At 36.7% G+C, this 16,213-nt stretch overlaps 1 protein-coding gene across 4 annotated transcripts in view; it reads right to left on the reverse strand.

The window, feature by feature from the left end:
* Window positions 1–2,725: 2,725 nt before the first annotated feature.
* Window positions 2,726–16,213, reverse strand: part of LOC106461809 (probable palmitoyltransferase ZDHHC14) — a 91,298-nt gene continuing 77,810 nt past the window's right edge. For 2 of the 4 annotated variants that reach the window (XM_022388889.1, XM_022388888.1), the window contains exon 10: window positions 2,726–4,176. In XM_022388889.1, the coding sequence (XP_022244597.1) occupies window positions 3,998–4,176 (179 nt within the window). In that variant the 3' untranslated portion in view covers window positions 2,726–3,997. The remainder of the gene's footprint in view (window positions 4,177–16,213) is intronic. The other 2 variants (XM_022388890.1, XR_002611086.1) reach the window with 2 other exon arrangements.

Genomic DNA, 16,213 nt, shown 5'->3' on the forward strand with positions numbered 1-16,213 from the left:
GTAACAAATCATAGGTTAAGCAGATCTTGAAATTAATTCTATAAAACTAGTAAATTTCTGGTCAGTGTTACAGTTTTGTTAGTAAAATTTAGAGGACACAAGAAAAAATTGCTAGTACACATTTCAGTAGGAGGGTTTACAGATTTTTCCTGTTAAGGATCAATACATCCATGGCACATGTATTTCACTCATCTAAATTGCAAGGTACCGAGTACAGAAAGTTATTATTATTGTGATTAACAAGACCTTTTCACTTGCCAGTTTTGCAATCCCCATATGAGCTAAATAGCATATCAAGGCTAAGTATCAGGAAACAGAGATGGCAAGACTCTAGATTCTGACTGGTTGCCAAAGCAATCAGCATGTGAAACAGCTTATTAGATTCACATCATCTTGCTTCTGCAGTGCAGATTTGCCAACAGTTTGGTTAAAAATACTGTGCCCAAGTGGGTGTCCATTGGAGTTAATAATAAAATATAAATTACATAACATCCAGATGTTTTACAGACTCCTTTTACTTTGTTCATGATTAAAACAAATGTTACTCTAGGGTTATTGGCTTCTAATGCTTTGCTAGTTTTTGATATTTAAACCATAAAATTCAATAATACGATAGTTTTGTAGTATAGGGGTACTGTCAGTGTGAGGTATTGTAGACAGTTGATCCAAGTGTTCAAGCCTTAGCTACACCAGTTTCCCCCAAATTCAGGATATTTTGACTCATGTGAAATGATTAAAATAAAAACAATGTTTCATGTAATTAAAATGAGTTTTGATATTCAAAACTATATGAAAAATATGACAGAAATTTTATACATATAAATAGGATATGTATGTTAACATTTAATACACAAAATAATTTGGATATAGTTACAGTTAAGTTTTTGCTGAAATCTTCCTACTAATGTAGTACTTCTTAGACACTTTTGGATGATTAAACAATGTGTTCTCGTTTTAATGTTTACCATTACATAAATCAGTAAATACCATAAGTGGTCCAACACCTAAAGTTTTGTTGATTACTCAACATAATCATTTACACTTATGCTAATAACATTCTTTTACTGTTTACATGTATCATACTAAAGTTTCATATTTTTTATGCAGACATGTCCTGAAATGTTTGTTTGTTGAATTTTCATACACAGATACTCAAGAACTATTTGTGCTAGCCATCTCTAATTTTGAAACAATAGACTAAAGGGAAGGCAGTTAGTCAACATTACCCACTGCCAACTCTTGGACTACCCTTCACTAGTAAACAGTGGGATTAACCATTACACTATAATGCCCCCACGGCTGATGTTAAGTGCCCTAAACACCAGGCATCTGAAATTTAATGTAATGAATGTTTTACTATTTCAATACCAGTTTATGGTTTTTAAAACTTTAGCATAAAAACACCATTCTGTGTTTTGTTTTACAGAAAATTAATTTTTGTGTGTTTATTCTGCTTTTTTCTACATTGATGCAGAGATTTTATTTGTATTTATTTTCAATATTATGTATTTCCATTACTGTAGTAAAATGCTTTAAAACTTTAGTATTTCTAAACATTGGACAAATAACCAAAGGTAAGGCTGTTTTATTATATCTTGTCAAGTACGAAATCACTAGTGTATGTTCTATTTTTTATCCTTCATAAATATTTTGTAAAAAATTATGCTATCTTGAAGATGGTTTAAGTTATTTATTTATATTTCAAAGTAAGCTGCATACAGTTATGTATTTTCAGTTACTGAAATCATAATTTCCACCAAAAAAGTCACACATTAGTATGCATGTGTAGAAAACATCCTGACGTGCTTATAATTTAGATACTAGTTGAATTTGGTTAAACAGTGTTAAAAGGAGGAGCTGTATAAAGTTTCACAACTAACCTGGAAGAATATGTGACAAAGTATCATCCTTTCCCATAGACAATATCAACATAAGAATGATCTGAAATAGAACACTTTTTCTTCATAATAAAAAGAAATTGACTGAAATTAATGAAAAGTTCAATGGATAAGTAAAGAATGACTATCAAAAATAATCTCCAAACTATTAACAAAATAAAAATCTTACTTTAAAATTAAAATCCATCAACATTGCAAACATTACAGACCAAGTATATTTGTTACCAGTCACTATAAGATAGCTGGATTAAGAAAAACATATCAGACAAATAACCATCAGAAGCTTTATGATCAATATCTACATATAATAGTGGATGAGTCATATGTGTACTGTAGAGACATATCTAAAACACAATCACTTGCTGTTGCCTCTGTGAAGGACAATTAGAGGAAAAAATTTTAGTAAATGCAAAAAATAAAGCTCCTTTATAAATTCAACAAGAGTTAACTTTACAATAGTGCCAAGTTTTGCAACCCATAATGGAGGAGAGGTCTGACTTGCTTGGTGAGATTTACAAAAAGATTGAAGGCCTAAATTGATAAGATATACCATTCTAAGTTCGGTTTAACCTTCATGTCTCATTCTCTTGAAAGACAGTGTAAGTATCATAGTTCAGCCAAAATTCACCTAATCCAGCTATCATCAACATGATATAACATCCTCAAATTGTTAAATCATCATGGCTCTAAACAACTGAAAAACAATAAGTGTACTTTAATATGAGCAAGTCTCCCGACAGAGCTCCAAAGAACTTCTGTAGATTAAGCTTATTAAAACAAATTTTGTAAAAAAAAAAAAAATACAGTACCAGTGAAATGGCAACATCTAAATTTATATTATTTATTAGATCTTACTGTGCACTATAAGAAATACAGCAACGAAAAGACATGATTATTACACTAAACATAGACAGTTTAGTTTTGTAAAATATTTTCAATTGCTTTGTTACAATTCTTCATGGCTCTGCTTCTCCCCCCATATAAATTATTTGATTATCAGCAACTAATACATCTTCACAAACTTTCAATTCTCATGTAAGAAAATTTATACAAAAACTATGATAAATAATAATAATACTTACAATCATATTTCATCTAACAGATAACACTAAACTCATACCTAGTTTGTGACAGTAGAAACTGTAACATATAGAAACAAGGTTTTTCCTTCATTAGTAGAAAGTCAGCACATATCTCAAATATTCACATTAAAATTAACTTAAAACACACCAAAGAAAAAATGTAATTCATAACTACTTATCCAGATAATGGATTAAAAAATATATAACTTATACATTACAGAAACTAAGACTAATCTTTTACTGTAATGGGTGTGCTTTAGGCCTTCCTTGTGGGAAAACAACATTTCCTAAGCTCTTTTTCAGAGAGAAATAGTAAATGCATGAAAAAAACCTAGATAACAGCTTGTGAAGAAATTTAAAAAATGGAGTCAATTTATATTGGCTAAGGTGCCCATTTTATTCAAAAATCAGAACATTAAATATATTTCTGCACAAATGAGGTGTTTATCAGGATGGCAAAATGACCATTGTAAACTACATTACTTATGAGACATGAACAAGTTCACTGCTGAATAAAGTTATAGACTGTTTATTACCAAGTAAAAAGTTTTACCTCCTCAGTTTTATAAGTACAGGTTTCAAATAACTTTGAGAAAACATTTCGCTCCTTCGAGACAAAAAGCGTAATTGAACTTCTAGCAATTCATAGTGTAAATATACTGTGCATCCAGTATCTCCTTAGTTGGTACTAAATAAAACAAATTTCAGACTATTATTGACTGAATTATTGTAACTGGACTAAGACTGCTGAAACCACATGTCTACGGAAATTTTAAAATTTCTCTTACTTCAATTCTAATTCTTTTTCTTTGTAGATTTTTTTTAAATACCTAGACACTGGATTCCCTGATATTCTTATGTAGCAAATGCCACAGCAAATGTGCTATGATTTGTGCAGATATATGGCACACTTTTAATACTAACCACACTCAATAACATCAAAAATTATTTTTTTTCCAAAAGCTTGATTAAAGACACATGTAACACTACAAAGAAATTTACCATAAAGTTACATTACTATACAGAGCTCTGTTTGACCAGCAGACAAACTTGGCTACCAGCTTCACTTGGCCCTTTGTCTAAGCTTTGCATGCTAGGCATTGAAGATGTTACTAGCATGGAAGGTAAGTCTTCATCAGCTTTGCTATGGGTTCGAGATTGTGGTGAGACAACAGCTATTGGGATGTTGCCACGATCTAGAACAAAAAAAAAATTGTTAGCTGGTCTACACAATGATTTTGATATTCAGCTAAAACCTCTGATAAAGTTTTTTTTAATGTTATGATCTTCTAACATTTAAAATGTATTTCAGATAAATATTTACCTCTTCTCACATAATAGCTTTTCTCAATTATTATTGTCCTCTAAATGTGCAATTTTTGCTTGATACTCCCACCTACCCCCATGTGTTTCGACGTTGTACCACTGCATTGTAACATTTTCAGTGTAGGAAAAGTATAACTTCCAATACAGTACCTTGCCTCTTCTCACATAATAGCTATAATCCTTCATTGACCTGGCAGAGGGACCAGTACAAAAGTACATAGAAGATCATCTTTCAGAAAGTGTCTGAAGAGAATCCATCTTGATGCAGAGAAAACGCACACATGGGAGACTGCACTGCATCTAAACCAGGTATATTCCTCGCTGTAGATAAATGAAAGGGTGGAAAGAAGGTACATCTGACAATCCTATGGACAGGCCAGTGGTGTATAGTGGCTACAATGCATTGTACCTTAATCAGTGGGTCAACTCCAGTCCAAAACCAGCAGTACCAGGAATGAATCGTCTGGGTCATAGTAAGAGGAGGATCCTTACCATCTTCACTTCAGGCCCAGGAACCAGAAAGAAAAAAAGACTTCCATTCCGAGAACCCAACCTGGCACACGTGTGCAGACCTAATACACATCCAACACCAGCCACCTGGGAAACAGACATCTGGGTGATGGCAGAAAGGTGGAATACACATGAGACATTGGGAATGTATTCTCCAGTCCATGGTAGGAGGAGGATCCCAACCCAATCATATGTGTGAGAAATTATGGTGGTCAGTCCAGCTCCAACCAGCACCAGCACACCCAGGAACCAATATCCAGGTGGTGGTAAGAAGAGGGGTTCTCAGATGGAGGGGGTGAACTGCATGTGGTAGACTCATCCAGTCAAAACCCAATTGGCATCTGGAACTGTACATCAAGTCTGCAGTAAGAGGAGAGTAAACAACCTCTACTACAGCTGGAAGCCCAATTCCTCAAAAGAGATAGAACCTTTGGCATGGATAGAGAAGAAGAGGATCAAGCCTTCTGAACCAAGAGCTCCTCAGTTGAAGGGGACAAAGCTGGGCCAGACTGATATGGGAGTTGATAAAGACCCTACGATGAATGAGGCATTGTGTTGGAGTAGGAATGGATTTCCTCACCTTGATCAGCTAACCTACCCAAGCAGCTTCTCTGAGAGTAAACTGAGTATAGACCAAAGAAGCTGGAAAAAAGGGAGCCAAAAGGAGCCACTTGTATATATAATGATTGAAACACAGCCCTTGAAAGTGTAGTAGATGAGCAAAATGTAAGGAGATGAGGCCAGACCAAATGGAAGGACTCTGAACTGATAGACACAATCCTCGTGGAATAACCGAAGGCACTTATAGGATGCAGGGGAAATGGGGATATAAAGATATACATCTGACACATCGATCTTCTTCATCCTGAGGTCTGAAGTAAAACTCAAAATGTCTATGTAGTGGTTTAGATGGAAAAGGTTGATGACTAGATGCCAATCCCTTGTTTTTCTGGGGACCACGAACAACCTGGAACAGAACTTCTGAAAGGAGTGAAAAACAAGTTCTATAGCACCCTTGAAAAGGAGGTTTTGAACCACATTAAAAAGATGCTGGCTGGAGACAGGATCCTGAAGAGGGAAAGGAACAGAAGAAAATGATAATGGAGGAGGGGTGAGAAAACAAAGAGAGAGCCTTCAATGAAAGAACCCATGGATCCATTGTAAAGGTCCACCAGAGAGAGTCAAAATAGAACAGCCTTGCCCCAACTGGAACTGTACCCTCTCAGTAATCACTGGAACCATTGGTGGCATGTGGGCTAGCAGTGCATAATACAATGATTCGTTGCCAAAACCTGTGATGAAGGAACAGATAAGGGAAAGGAAGGATAGGGGTTGGAGACAGGGAAAGAAGTAAGGGAAGGTTGAGACAGATAAGTGGCAAGGGAGAATAAGGGATTATGCAGGGGAACAGACTCCACAAGAAACTCCATGGAATCAGGGAAATCCCCCAAAATGGACTTCCATAAAAAGGGGACCATATGTAAGTTCTGCAAAGACATGGGGGATTGACATGCATGGGTCAAAAGTGCATCCCTACCTAAAATATCCGACAACAAAGAAGCCAGGTGTGAGGGAAAAGGAGCTCTCAGGGGAATGATGGATAGCCTCAGAAAAGAGGTGAATGAAAGAGAAATAACGAAGGAGAGTGATGATGGTTAAACAAAGGTTGGAGAACTGTGTTTGGGAAAATTAACTGATATATCAGTATCTGAACTCAAAGCAGGGATTAACAAATCCAGCTGCTGAGAGCCGAGGAAGGGATTTGCAGAGCAATGATAAGCCCAACATGTGAGCCTCAGAAGTACATGGGGAACAAGGCACGCTGATTCCTGAACATGACTGACTGGCATGGATCCTGATATCAGAGAAAGAGGAAAAACAAAATAACTAAAAGAAGGCAAGTCATGTAAAAGGGAGGGGTTATAAGACACAGGGGACAAAGACAAAACATAAAATACCTGTCACCAAGTCCAGAAAAGTAGATGAAAGTCAAGGTGTATCTATAGATGTTGATCTAAACTGCATAGCAAAGGAAGGAAAAGGAAAAAGACTGTACAAATCTTTGTATCCTGCTCAGCCTCCCCTGGGCAGAGAAGAACTGACTGAGATTCATGAGAACCCTCAAACCCATCAAAGATTCCAACTCCCAGCAGACGAGTGTCAAAAGCTTTTCAGCTAATAAAGTTAATACAGATGCTACAGTAACAGGTGTTTGGTCAGTGGCATGGATAATGTCAAAGTTGTAGTAACATGAAACTGCAAATTCATCACAATAAAACAAGTAGGTTACATACTGCAAGGGAACCTTATTGATGAAATAAAAGGGTTTGAAAAATCAAGAAAAAATTGTAGAAGAAATTCAGTTTGCAATAAATTACAGAAAAATGAAGTTCCAATTTCATTAAAAAAATCTGCAAAAATGAGACTCAAAGAGCAGCAAGCAACACGATCAAACACTTGAGTGCCAAATCTGGAAGTGAAAGTTGGGTTCTACAACACAGAGGAAGTCAGCTGCACTAGAAGGGTACATCACACTCATATAAGTGGAGGGTTGTTGCATGCTTATTTGCATGCTACAGTGCAGTGGTACCACATCACAACATGTGGAGGAAGGTGGAAGTATCAAGGCAAGTGAAAATTGTGCACATAGAGGGCAGTAATAAAGAAAAGCTATTATGTGAAAAAAGGTAAGGTACTGTATCGACAAATACTACTCAGCTGCTAAAACAATTATAAAGCTTAGTTTGTTTTACTTTTTAAATTTTCATCTACCATATATCTATTCAAAATGTCTTGGAAAATTATGTTTAGTTAAAATGAAATCCTTTTGTTTGTTTTATAGATACAGAGATAGTACAAAATAATTTAATAATGACTGTAGATTAATGATACTAATTATTTCTGTATGGAAAAGTGTGGACATAAAATGTTATTCTATATACAACCAGAAAAAGTAATTTTTTTCAATCAAACTTTAGGTACATTCCATATCATGCAGTAACAGCACCATACTAAAATTTCTTAACTACATTCTATGCAATATTTCTCTCAAAATAATTCTTATAGATATGCACTACTATAAGCAAACACTTCACATTACAGGACTGGCAACAACAAGCAAAAGTTAAAGCAAATTACTTAATTTTCATTCAAGTGTATTTTTATAGGTCTAATTTTCCACTAAGTGATAATTATTGTCAGTGATCTATGATGAAATAACATAATAATAATGTTGGACTGAAACTTTACAATAAAATTTTCTACTACAAACACTTTTACTGAAGTAAAATATAAATCATTTATCAACTGCTTAAATATATATTTTACTAATCACACTCTAGGTCTACATTGAGGTGTTCTATAGCCTAAAATACATTTTATTTTTTCAAAATAGCTATTAAATTAATGTTTTTTTAAACTTTTACCATTCTCTACCAAAGAACAAGTAAATGGTATCAGTGACTGATTTAAAATAATTTACAAAAAGTTTGATACCATTATGAAAAGTCTGATTCATATAAGAAACAAGTTCTGTGTAAAAGTACAATACAGTGTTGTCATCATTGCAACTTCAACTTTTGTGAATATGTCAGTACTATGATACATGCTACCCTGTTGCTCAGGAGAGAACCATTAGACAAATATTAATAAAGTAGATTACACTGTTACATAAACAGACGGGAGAAGAGTGAAAGGTATTAACTTTTTAAATCAAACTTTCCAATTCAGTGACTTCAAGAATACACGAAATGGCAATGTTTTCCCACTACGTGGTTAATGAACTGACTCTTTCACACACACAAACACACTACACTTTTATTTAATTTAAATGTTAACTGCCACATTGATTTCCTTCAGTTGCTAAGTACATTATTTAACTGATGTACTTAGTTCTTCTTTAGTGCTTTATTTAACTTCATGGCGACTGTTCATCTTAACTGAAGATTTGTATATAAAGTTCTTCAAGTCAAGTATTCAAATTTGATGATGAGAAACCCAATTTTTGTATGGAGATGGCTTAAATGGGTAGTGAAAGAAATTTTTATTACAAATGTACAATCACGAGTCTTCTGGATAAATCTTCTAGGCCGGTCTTTAATTCTAGTCAGGGTATTGTCTTGTGGTAGATGGTGAAGTTGAGGTCTTTGTTCAGAAGTTGTAGTTCAATGTCATTCAGTGGTAATCCGATCTGTTGATAACAAGATTAAGCTGTGCTTTCCTGCTGTAATGTCTTTCAGATTGTTGTAGTTCTCTCACTTGTTTGAGTTTTTTTTGTTGTGTATAGATTTCTTCCCTTGAGTTAACCCCAAGTTGCTTTGGTTAATGGCACGTTATATACTGTTGTACTCATCTAGTTTAAGGTAGTAGGCAAGTTGGTGGTCTAATTCATATTTACATTTTAGTAATTGATATTTGGAATTCAGGGTAGCTGTTAGAAGTTTTTGTTGCATGTTTTGGATAATACCTGTAAATTGGTTTAACTTTCTATATAATTTGACTTTTACAAAGTTAGGAATTAACTGTTCAAAGCAGCATTGTCTGAGGAGGGAAATATTGTTTTCATTTTGACAATTTTTATATTTATGTTACAAAATTTGGTACATTTGTAATAAAGGTTAACATTTTCCTAAACTGAAAATGCATTTCCAATAATACTTACCTCTGCTGCCGCTATAGCTATTTCTCGATTTTCAGGGTTTCCACTCTTTGCCCATCTAAGCATTGAAGATGTTTGCTCCAGTCTTTTATACCTCACACAAATGCCCTTGGCAATTCTAAGTTGCGAAATTCTCCACCAACTTCAATGCACTCTCTATCTAGTTACTGTATATAAGCATCTCATTCAGGTAATGTAATAACTTTTTCGACACATAAACTGGCTTTTAATGAGAATCCCAAATTGAGAAGGTATAGGAGCCAGTGCAGGCATGAACCATACAGAAAACATTTGTATAGAACAGGAGGATACCAAGATAAAGATGGAACAAGTATGAAGGAACCCCACTACACCCCGAACAGGTATGTTCTTCACCTGGAACTCAGTTCCTATATCAAAAGTGGAATAGAATATGAGTAATCACCAATATAGGCTAGCCCCAACCAGATAGCCAAGGTTCCACAACTCAGGGTTGTAATTAAGGGGTCGTGTTATCTATATCTCACGTTGGTGGCTAGGGCTATTGGGCAGTAATGTTTTATATATATATATATATATGCTTTTGATTCTATCCCAACCTGTAGACATAGAGTGATGTTTCACACCACTGGAATCACGACAAGAAAGTAAGCAATACCAAAGTGGACAAAGTTTCTCCTCCACCTGTAGAAGTCCAAAAGGTAACACCCAAGGCTCGGAATGATGGGATTGTGTATGCTACACTCTACCAAAGGAGAAGAACTCATCCAGTCTAGAATTATTAACATTCATCCTTACTCCCCAACCAAGTGGGAAAGAGTATTCCACTTGCCCTGGAATTATGAAGAGGACGTGGAACCAGTGCTCAACCAAGGATCTAGGATGGGACTACTACTCATTCGGAATTATGAGGAGATAGTGGACCTCCTTCCATGAACAATATATGAAACTGACATACCAAAGAGAAGGGCCATGCACTTCTCAACCGGATAGCTTCGTGTCAAATCTGAACCAGACTTACGAGTAGGCTCCCATGGAGGTTGGTGCCACTCCTACTGACATCTGGGAAAAACATCCAGGGACCCAAGTAGGAGGGCCTCCAACTTCACCCTCTACTCCAAGAGTGAAGGAACACACTCAAACACTTTGGAGGAAAAGTCTCTGTATGACACCCCAGAAATTGGAAACTGGAGGTGGTAAGGAGGTCCACTAATAAAGTTTGGAAGGTAATACATATTGGGGAGTCTTAAGGAACAGTGCTCTGCTAATGACATAAAGATATCATGAATCTGGTGAGATGTGACATGCAAAAGATTCCTCTCCTGTACTGATAATCAATTCTAAGCCATGTGAATTAATTCACAAAGCCACCTCATTAGGGTAATGGGAGATAAATCACAGAAAACAGAAGGATTCTAATGAATGAACAATTGATTCCTACTACCTCAACTGAGTTAGTACGAGCCACATAATACTTGAGGGCCCTAACAGAACCTAAAAAATGATCAGAACTGGAGCAATCATAAAGGTGAGAAATGGCTGGCAAATGGATTGGCGAGACGGATCTTTCTCCTTCTCTGGCTGCCAGAATCTTGGGAAGAAAAGACTTATCAGGGTAAAGCAGGACAAATGTGGAATGATAAAGAGTCTGATGCACATTGATTGCAAACAACCCTGAATGACGACATCCATAAGTCAACAACAACAACAAATACAATTTAAGAGAAAGGTGAAACACAGAACACAAAACTAAGGGCTCAAAGAGAGGATGACACAATGCATGTAAAAACTGTAAAATCCCAATTCAGTAATTGAAAAGGTCATTTGGGTTGAAGAATATGAAAAGATTTGAGTAGACCCGATAGTACTGAGGATTCAAAAACCTTCCAATAATTGGAATACCTGAAATGAGTGGTTAGGGATACCTTATATAAAGCCACCATAGATGAAGCAAGACCCCTCTCAAATACCCATGTCATTAAATGGGATATGGTAGATACTTTAGGATGAAGAGGGTTTCAATTTCTTTTAATACACCACTGACAATAAGTATTCCATTTTCGTTGATAAATGGCCATGATAGGCCTACGTAGAGATTTAGTTAAATACAGAGAAACCTAAGAAGTTAAAGCCTTATGTCAGGCAAAGGACCACATAATTCCAAGCATGAAGATTGAGTTTCTGGACATCTGGGTGGAGAATGTCTGATCGGGGTTGTCTCAACAGAGACTGCCAATGTGGAAGAGATAGAGGTGGACATTCCTGCAGATACTGAAGAAGCAGAAACCATATTTGAGCTGGCCAATATGGTACAATCAAGAGAACTCAACAGGGAGTGGAACGAATCATAGTCAGAACCCTGGGCAACAGTCGAATAGGGGTAAAGGCATACAAATGTTAACCTGTCCAGTCCTGACTGAATGCATCTATTGCCAATGCTTGAGAATGAGGTATCAGAGACCAAAACAACTGTAGTTGAGAATTCTAATGAGTTGCAAAGGCATTGATAATTGGAGACCTTAACTGAGAGCAAATCCACTGAAAAACCTCATGATGTTGCATCCTTTCCATCGGAAGAATCCGGTTGGGTTGAGACAAATGATCTGCAATTAAATTCATCACTCCTGGAACATGACATGCTAAAAGACTGATACAATGGGAATGAGCCCAGTAGAGAAGATCCAAGGTACGAAAACAAAGGTCTGAAGAATGTGTGCCTCCTTGGCAAGAAATCTGAGATACCATTGTGGAATTGTTGGAATGTATCATGACAATTTTTCCCTTCAAGAGAGACAGACCTTTAACTATTGCCCGGGGTACTGCAAGGAGCTCCAGAACATTGATATGGAGGGTAGACTCCTTTTCTGTCTAAATACCCTGAAGAGATGCATCTGTGAACAGATGGCTCATTGGGATAAGGTGGTGGAATGGTTACCCCAATAGTAGTGTTGTTCCGATCAAACCATCTGAGTAATGAGACAGGATGATCCAATAGATCAAAATGCATGATCTGTTGGTTGCACAGTAACCACTGAAAGGACCACATGTGTGCTCATCCCAAAGGAATGAGAGGCTCGAGGGATGATCACATCCCCCCAAAAAAGAGAACCACCTGTGCAGTAGGAGAAGGAGACATATGTAAAAGCCTGATAGGGGCTGGTTGATCACAATTAGAGTATTGAAAAACACACCCAGATTGACGAGATATTGTGTTGGTGACAGAATAGATTTCTCCAGTTTAATAAGGAAGCCCGCTTTTGTTGCTTCTGAAAGGAGAATCTGAGAGTGTTGTTCTGCTAATTGATGGAATGGTGCCAGAAGAAGCCAGTTGTTCATATAATGATGATGTGTGCACAGGCCCAAGGAATGCAGATGATGAGAAGAAGCCAAACAACTCTGCAGAAAACATAAGGTGCTGATGCAAGACCAAAATGTAGAGCCCTGAACTGCAACACCTGACCCTTGTGCATAAATCTGAGAAATCTCTGGGAACATTCCGCTTTGATATATGGAGATCAGCTTCAGTAACATCGAAGTTGGTCATCCAGAGCCTTGGCACAAAGTGCCATTGTAGGTTGAGAATAAATTCCATTCTAAAGCAAAGAGGATCTAAAAATTGGTTGAGTAGAGACAGATCAATGGTTGGATGCCAATCTCCTGTCTTCTTGGGTACAAGGAATAAAATTTCAGAACAGGATCAACCCTCTCTACTGTTCTTTTACTAACAACACTCTTATGGTCTGGGAATGAAGTTCCACTCACCGTGGATCTGTTGGAGGTGAAAAGGCAACAGGTTGTGCAGATAATGGTGACCAACCCTGAAGCCAGAACATGGAATACCCATAGATCCCTAGTGAAAGAATTTTAGATATCCAGAAAGTGATGTAATCATGCTCTCCCACCCACAGGATAGTCACTGATGCCATTGTAGATGGTTTGCCCAAGTCAAACATTCTCGAGAATATGGACGGACTCTATTATGAGAATCAATAGACTTGGGAACTGAAGGAGGGGGGTCGGGAAAAACCATGAGCCAAAACTCCCAAAAAAGGCGAGAAGGCAATGACAATAAAGAAGAATGTAATCGAGCTGAATCAATTTGTGATTCAAACATCTCTGGAACTCTGGCAAACAACATGAGATGGAGAAAAGGAGATTCATGTAACTTCCCGAGGGTAGAAGATGGTAAACAAACACTTTCTAACAAAGCATCTCTACCCAATAAATCCCAACAACAAACCAGTCAGGAAATAAGAGAAAGAATTGAAGATGACAATCTGACTGAGGTACACATCAGCAAAATCCCTCTAATTGTCCTCTAATTGCTGAGGGGAACATTGACAGGCTTCTGACAAAAGTTGTATCAAAGATAAATACCTCGGGACAGTCATGAGAATAAGATGAATCAGAGAATCAGATGAATGTATTTAAAGTGAGTACAGGTTCCAAACTAGACCCCCACAGGTCTAAAAGGGGGTCCTCCGATTGAGAGTCTATATATACCTCCTCCAGGCAGTGATAAGCCAAAGCATGTTGTTCTGATAAATGTGGGGGCCAAGGCATAGCTGTCCCATTGTGAACTGGGCAGCAAATCTCCCAGCATGAATAGCAATATCAGGAGGATGAGGAAAACCAAGTAGTCACTTGTTGTCCTTTCTGCCAACAAGGATGTAGTAGAGTCAACTCCAATAGGAGAGACCCCCAAAACATCTCAAACCCAAGTGACCAACTGAAGAAAAGGGGCTGGAAGTGGCTGATCAAGATGGCACACTGTTGAGGCCAACCTAGTAAAAGAAGAAGCTAGAAAAAGCAAGTCTAAATTCTCCCCAGCTGGTCTCAGATCATTACCAAAAGCTGCCTCTGAACCCCCCCAGAGACACACACCCTCAGTCCGCATATATGTCTCCATCTCACAACAGATCACATCATGGACAGCTTTGATTGAGAGAGAGCCCTCCCCTGGCCATTGATAAACACCAGATAGCAGAGGTGGAAGAGAAGAGGACTGGTTGGCCTCCATAGTAGAGCATTAATTGGGAATTTTTTCTTTTTTTTTTGTTAAAGTAATTTATAAATATAACTGTAATAAAGCCAAACACATTCAAAGTTGCAACATAAATTGTGAACAATTATAACGCTCCTGTTTATAGAAACCTGTGCCGAATGCTTTGTCGAGAAAAAGTGATTACATTATCTGAATGAGGTGATTATATACAGTACCTAGATAGAGGGTGCATTGAAGTTGGTGGAGAATTTTACAAATTAGAATTTGCCAAGGGCATTTGAGTGGGGTATAAAAAACTGGAGCAAGTGTTTTCAATGTTTAGATGGGCAAAGAGTGGAAACACTGGAAATCGAAAAATAGCTATAGTGTCAGTGGAGGTAAGTATGCTTTGGAATTTCTTTCACTACCCATTCAAGCTATCATCAAGCTTTAATTTAAAATTTCCACTTATGCTGTCAACAATCATGTGACTTTAGGTACTGAATGTCCTTAAAAAATTGCAAATAATGTGCCAAACTTACCAGAGTTCTTCACTCTTCCACCTTCCATGTGTCTTATTGTACATGCCTCAGAAAATGTACATAAGCTCTGCTTTCTTGACTTTATTTACAATGAATTCTGAAGTCAACATTTCATACACCAAATGTTTGTCCCAATATTAAAAATCTGACATTTTCTTTGGAGGCCACACTACTGCAAGATTTTTCAGCTAGTTCTAATTCCAGAGAGGTTTCAGCTGATGTGAATTCTTTTTTTTCCCCCAAATTTATTCTATATATTTAACAATTTTCTTTATGCTGAGGTTGTTAGTCATGTTGGATCATTCAGTTCTTGAATTTGTGTACTCTCTACCTTCTCCTGATTTTCAGATCATCCTTGATGCTTCTGGAAATCAGCAAAATATTAATAGCCTTTCAGCAAAGTTAACTTCCTATAATAATCTTGCTTCACAAGTTCTTGATCCCCAGATAGATTACTGTGGGGAAGGGGGAGACAGGAGCTGATTAAGGTTTTGGCATTTTTACTTACTTCTGAAAATATTTACTTTCCAGCTTCCCTTGTCTACTTTCAGTTGAGTTTAAGCTTTTTCTACATTCTTTTTGACTCTATTGAATAGCCAAATCCTATGTTCTATCCACTCAATAACTCCTTTCTGTAATGGATAAATCTTCTTTTGGAAATATTGGGGGTCATATCAGATCATTGGTTCATCAATAAAACCTTTGGTTTTGAAAACCGAAAGTTTGAAAGATCTTTCAGACTGGTCTTAATGTCTTTTTCTCTTCCTTCTAAAGCAGTTGCTTACAAATTCTGGATAAAGAAGCCTCAAATCTCCTTTAGAAAAGGTGTGGTCAAAATAGTTTCTCCCACTTCCCCATGTTTTTACTCTACCTTTTTGTGATTCTGAATGAATCAGAAGATTGGAGACCTGTCTTAACTAATCATTACCTGAATATACATCATTTTAGAATGGAAAACATGAGATTGTTATGGAAGTTTCTTTACCATGGCCATTGAATGATGAAGGTGTATATACAGGAATATTATCTTTATATTCCTATTTATCCATTTATTTTTGCCATTGGGTAGTAGTTTAGTATTTCAATACCCTTCCCTTCAACTTGACTTTAGCTCCATACATTTTCTGTCAAGTATTCAAAATTTTGTTTCTTTCTGTAGGTATTATTTCACGATCATGGCTTTTCAGCTTATTCCACAGCTAGTTACACAACTTTTAGTTGCTACAGAAGCCATC

Source organism: Limulus polyphemus, unplaced genomic scaffold (assembly GCF_000517525.1).
Source record: "Limulus polyphemus unplaced genomic scaffold, Limulus_polyphemus-2.1.2 Scaffold1036, whole genome shotgun sequence".
Taxonomy (NCBI): Eukaryota; Metazoa; Arthropoda; class Merostomata; order Xiphosura; family Limulidae; genus Limulus; species Limulus polyphemus.